The sequence below is a fragment of the Frankliniella occidentalis genome, unplaced genomic scaffold (genome assembly GCF_000697945.3).
Source record: "Frankliniella occidentalis isolate FOCC.00 unplaced genomic scaffold, Focc_3.1 Scaffold10, whole genome shotgun sequence".
In the NCBI taxonomy this organism is placed as follows: domain Eukaryota; kingdom Metazoa; phylum Arthropoda; class Insecta; order Thysanoptera; family Thripidae; genus Frankliniella; species Frankliniella occidentalis.
In genome coordinates this window covers 3,270,114-3,275,051 of record NW_026267140.1, presented here as the reverse complement: position 1 = coordinate 3,275,051, position 4,938 = coordinate 3,270,114, and the positions used below count along the sequence as shown (strand labels likewise).

The 4,938-nt window shown below is 52.7% G+C and overlaps 4 protein-coding genes across 9 annotated transcripts in view; 3 read left to right on the top strand and 1 right to left on the bottom strand.

Moving 5' to 3' along the window:
* LOC113217689 (potassium voltage-gated channel subfamily H member 6) overlaps nucleotides 1-4,938 on the bottom strand; it is a 122,764-nt gene that overhangs the window by 90,947 nt on the left and 26,879 nt on the right. The window lies entirely within an intron of this gene.
* The window catches only part of LOC113217688 (PRKCA-binding protein), a 23,527-nt gene that overhangs the window by 11,865 nt on the left and 6,724 nt on the right, over nucleotides 1-4,938 (top strand). The gene's annotated exons all lie outside the window — the stretch shown is intronic.
* Nucleotides 12-3,283, top strand: LOC127752354 (endothelin-converting enzyme homolog). The gene is made up of 4 exons (XM_052277494.1): nucleotides 12-334; nucleotides 554-879; nucleotides 965-1,104; nucleotides 1,192-3,283. The coding sequence occupies exons 1-4, from the start codon at nucleotides 63-65 to the stop codon at nucleotides 1,366-1,368; spliced, it is 915 nt and encodes a 304-aa protein (XP_052133454.1). The 5' UTR covers nucleotides 12-62; the 3' UTR covers nucleotides 1,369-3,283.
* Nucleotides 3,382-4,938, top strand: part of LOC113217683 (nascent polypeptide-associated complex subunit alpha, muscle-specific form-like) — a 28,772-nt gene continuing 27,215 nt past the window's right edge. For both annotated transcript variants that reach the window (XM_052277493.1, XM_052277492.1), the window contains exons 1-5: nucleotides 3,382-3,545; nucleotides 3,729-3,829; nucleotides 3,921-4,182; nucleotides 4,247-4,362; nucleotides 4,441-4,503. In XM_052277493.1, the coding sequence (XP_052133453.1) occupies nucleotides 3,497-3,545; nucleotides 3,729-3,829; nucleotides 3,921-4,182; nucleotides 4,247-4,362; nucleotides 4,441-4,503 (591 nt within the window). In that variant the 5' untranslated portion in view covers nucleotides 3,382-3,496. The remainder of the gene's footprint in view (nucleotides 3,546-3,728; nucleotides 3,830-3,920; nucleotides 4,183-4,246; nucleotides 4,363-4,440; nucleotides 4,504-4,938) is intronic.

The window sequence follows — 4,938 nt, the reverse complement described above, 5'->3', positions numbered from 1 at the left end:
TTGTTGAACAAAACGAGACTTGAGCCTAAACTGTCCCCCGCATCCCCTTCCAGGCCGAGGAGATGGTGGACATGGTGCGGAACGCCTTCAAGAGGAACCTGAAGCGGCTCGACTGGATGGACGAGGAGACGAGGGTCGCCGCCATGCAGAAGGCGGACGCCATCACGAAGATGATCGGGTACCCGGACTACATCCTCGTCGCCACCGAGCTCGACAAAAAGTACGAGGACCTCAAGTTCAAAGAGGACGAGTACTTCAATAACAACGTCGAGCTGAGCCGGTTCAACTTACGAGCGAACCTCAAGAAGCTCGATGAGCCCGTCAACAAGACCAGGTTTGCGTCTTTTTTTTTTTTTTTTTTTTTTTTTTTTGCACCCCGCCTCGCGCGCTTACAGAGCCAAAGCCCCGCACCGAGCGAGCTACGTGAACTTGACTCCACGTTTGCCAGGAGAGGAGGAGGGGGGCAGGGGGGTGCATTTGGCTCTTGCAACTCGTGCGGGGCTCTAACCATGCTCTAGTAACGTACTTGATGATAAACGTGTTTGGCCGCCAGGTGGAGTATGACGCCGCCAACGGTCAACGCCTTCTACACGCCCACCAAGAACCAGATCGCCATCCCGTACGGCATTCTACAGCCGCCCTTCTACGACACCCGGACGCAGAACGCGCTGAACTACGGCGCCATGGGGGTCATCATGGGGCACGAGCTGACGCACGCCTTTGACGACCAGGGTCGCGAGTACGATGCCACCGGCAACCTGCACAACTGGTGGAACAACCAGACGATCGACCGTTTCAAGAATCGGACCACTTGTTTGGTCAACCAGTACTCAGCATTCAACGTCAACAAAAAGGCCGTCAACGGCAACCTCACACTGGGTACGTCAAGGTCACCACTATGCCTGTCCCTGCACACCTACTTCGCGGTCGATCACCACCTCTCACCCCTGTCTGTCCCCCGCAGGTGAGAACATAGCAGACAATGGCGGACTGAAGGCGGCCTTCCACGCGTACGAGACCTGGGCCGTGCAGAACCCCGGCGAGCAGTCCCTGCCCGGCCTTAATCTCTCCCAGAAGCAGCTCTTCTTCGTGGCCTTTGCTCAGGTAGGGAGAGAGGAGCAGCGTATCGCACCGGTAGTGACAACTAACTCGTAGTGATCGTATTATTTCAAATGTGTGGTTGTTGCGCAGGTGTGGTGCTCGGCCAGTACGCAGGAGGCGGCCAAGCTGCAACTAGAGAAAGACCCGCACGCCCCGTCCAAACACCGCGTCCTGGGCCCGCTATCCAATATGGACGAGTTCTCCAAGGTTTGGCAGTGCAAGCCGGGCTCCGCCATGAACCCCGTGAACAAGTGCGAGGTGTGGTGATTCTCCCGCCGTGACGTCAGATGAAACCCCAAGCCTCGCCGCGAGCTTCAGATGTCGCCGTTGAGATGGAGCTCGCTGGTCGAAGCTGCTGCCACGACAGCAGAACGTTCAGCGCGCATTGGATGAGATACGTGAGGGAGTGACCGAGGGCGAGCGAGCCACGGACAGAGCAGAACGGCTGCGGTGTATCTCTAGTCATTTACGGTATGTTACTCGGAGAAATGACTGTGACTGCGGCAGTGACCGCGGTATTGGCGGTGACACCGGAGCCCCAGTCCAGCATACCATTGAACATTTTAGCACAGTGCGAGTTTGAAAAGTAAATCGACCTTAAATTTTTATTGGCATTTGAAAAATGCTCCGAGGGACAAATACCTGTCAAACCGACGTCGGATTTCTAAAGACCAATATGGTTTTCGCATTTCGCACCGGCTCCGCCTCCTTCGTACTTTAAAGCAGAGATGAGCTGCTTTTACATCCAACTGCCTGGAAGTCGTAGAAAACGTTTTGCACAAAAGGATGTGGATGGACAAAAGATAAATCGTTTTTCATTTATAGAGCATATCTTTCTACGAAAATTATGTGTGATATACTTTATAATTGCTTAATGTACAAACTAATTTTAATGTGTACGCTACCAGCAAGTACAGTATTTTTTGGTAAGATAAATTCTAGGAAAATATTCAGTCTTCAAAATAGTATGTACCAGTTGGTGTCGATTTTATAACATAGGTTGGTTTGGAGAAGAAAAAGAGGAAAAAGTAGAAGTGACGAATCAGCCGTTGGGCTAGTCTTGTTTTGTACCTATATGTATCTTTGAGATAACAAGAGGCGTCTTTTGGACCTATTTTATCTATTTTTATTAGATTCGAAATTACATGATTATTCCACTAAGAGAATCTATATTAAGATGTTGTCATGATGTTATGGAACGTCTGTTACCATTATTGTTTCATAATTTTCGTTGCAGGATAACCAAATTTAGACTTCAAAATCCGACGAAAGTCGTTATCCCGCCTATGTGCCAATAGTATTATCTACTTTAAGTTTCATCCCTTTGTAATATTTAAATTATAGCTATTCGATTGCTTGTAGCCATATATCGTTTTGCGGACTGTGATTTGACTTTAGTTATGTGTCGATGCAATGTGGTGCTGTAGTCGTGGAATAGGTAACGCAAAAGATTTTGATGTACGTAAAATGGTCTAGAAGAGATATCTATTTTTGTTTTTTTGGAAACAAAGTCTTAGCTGCGGCCATATTTGCGGTTTAAGGGCTCTGTAGAGCTGGCCGTGCCGACGTGCAGACCGAGGCCGGAGCGATCCGACACATTCCCTACACCTTATTGTGATGGCATTCGGAACAGACACATATCGATGACCTTATGGCCATTTCGCCTAAACCTCTGGGACCACCGAAGGTACACGAAACGAGTAATCTAAAGTGAGGACTTTTTTCGGCCCACTAGCATTTCACAGAATGGAGTACATTTAGAAACGAGTTACCGACGCGACTTTTTCCTGTGATTTAATACCCTAGATCCTTGCTTTACATACTGCCAACGCGTTGGACGTATGCTTAGGTTGTCACATGCTTTACGATTCAGTGTTACTTCGTATTTGATATTCTTTCAATCAGTCAATCGTATTATTGTATAAGTGCCTTGTGTAATAACTTCGTTCAGATCATCAAGAATACCAATTTAAACTTCCTGTCTTTCGTTATTTTTGTATGAATCAAAGTCGTATACAACTACTTTTAAATGTAAAAACAACTAGTTCACCTTTCCTTATTTTCTCTTAAACAAAATCGAGCGATAACTTGTGAATTCCATAGTTACATGATGCCAAAGATAATGTTCCTTTCGTATTTGATTTATTCGTATAAGAAATAAACGAATTCCAGTGATAATCAACATGCTTTCGTTTTGCATCCCTCATTGTACTACCGGAGGCGCCCGCGTAGCAACAATGGCAGCTTTCAATGTCCTGGCAACAATACCCGGGTTTCACCACGTTCCTCACCTCTACACCCCCCACCCTTTCACGCCTTTCACTCCCTGCACGACCTACGCGGGGCTGGCTAGCTGGGCGTGGCGTGGCGGGCCGAGCGGCTGCCCGACGGGGTCATGGAGGGGGGCCCGGGGCCAGGGGACGCGGCGAGCGGCGCCAGCGCTGGTGGGACAGGACTCGCCCAGGGCGCGCACTTGTTGTAGTAGTCCAGCCCGTTGCGCACGGACGCACCTCGTGTTGCCTAACCTGCCGTCCGCAGGCGCTCAGAGGCGCAGCCGGGCGGGGTGGGGTTGAGCGGAGCGGGGGTAAAGTCCCGCGAGGACACCGTTAATGACGATACTGGTGCAGATGCCGCCCCGGCCATGACGAAGGAGGAGGCCGCGCCGGTGGCAGTGACGCGGAGCGCCAGCCGGATACCGCTGCCCACCGGGGAGCACGGGGCACGCAGCGTGAGTCCCCCGACAGCGGTCGCGGCCCCAGACTCAGGCTGCTCAGCTGCTCAGCTGCTCAGGCACTCCGTGACACCTGCCGTGGCCACAGGCCACCCACCTGGTGTCGCTGCTGGCCGGGCCGGGGCCGCCTGCGCAGCCCGCGCCCGTGCTGATGACCCCCGGGGGGCTGGCCGCGCTAGCCGAGGGCGGCTCCAGCCTCGCCTCACCCGCCACAGCCTCCCCCGCCCGCCGCCCAAGCGACCTGCTGCTGGACCAGCGCGACCACGCGCCGCTCGACATCAGGGACTCGGGTGACTGCGCTCAGATGGGACCTCCTGCCGTGCAGGGCGCCCCGGGGCTGCGCGCACAAGGTGCCGTCACAGGCCTGCGCTCACGTCCCTCGGGGCCTGTCTGACGCTCTGGCTCGGCGTGCAGGAGATGCGGCCGGGTCCACGGCAGCCGTGCCCCAGCAGCCGGTTCCCTCTGCGCCGCAGGCCATCCCCGCTCAGCCGCCCACGCCCACGCCCGCCCCACACGCACTCCTTGTACAAGTGCGTCCCGTCCCCTATCAACACGGGTGCAGGTCACAATGAACAGTGGAAATTAATGTGCATGTGAACACCACCAAGGCCGTCTGTAGCCGAAGCCGACTAGCACCAGTAGCTGTACCCTCCGGCGACCTTTCAAAGACGGTAGGCAATGCCCCTCACCCTCTTCTAGTATTCAAATGATTCAAATAGTGCCCCCACCTCCACCCCTACCCCTCCGTACTTAAGTTACAATGAACCTAGAAAATACCCCCATTCCCACTTCTAGTCAATAAGTTCGAAATGGTCCGAGTGCATACTCAGAGAGGATCCTTGTGACTGAAGGTTCTATTTCTGACATTTCGGGGAACGTAACCTGGTCCGGGTGGTGGTTTCTTCCACGCGCGAGAGAAAATAGACACTTGTCGTACTTCGGAAACAAAGAGCAGGAAAGGAAAAGATCCTTGTGAGACCGACGTTTTGCAATAAATTTCACAAAAAAGTAAGGGCTAAGAAGAAAGTGTGCGTAAAAGATGTTAGTCGTGCCTTGCTCAAAGAGCCCAGCTAGCCACCGTTCTCCTCCCGCTAGCTTCCCAATCC

Excerpts from the sequence above, each read along its gene's own strand:
- LOC127752354 (XM_052277494.1), top strand. The coding sequence starts at position 63 with ATGGTGGACATGGTGCGGAACGCCTTCAAGAGGAACCTGAAGCGGCTC. Across the intron at positions 335-553 it reads GAGCCCGTCAACAAGACCAG|GTGGAGTATGACGCCGCCAA; the intron begins GTTTGCGTCTTT and ends TTTGGCCGCCAG. Across the intron at positions 880-964 it reads CAACGGCAACCTCACACTGG|GTGAGAACATAGCAGACAAT; the intron begins GTACGTCAAGGT and ends TGTCCCCCGCAG.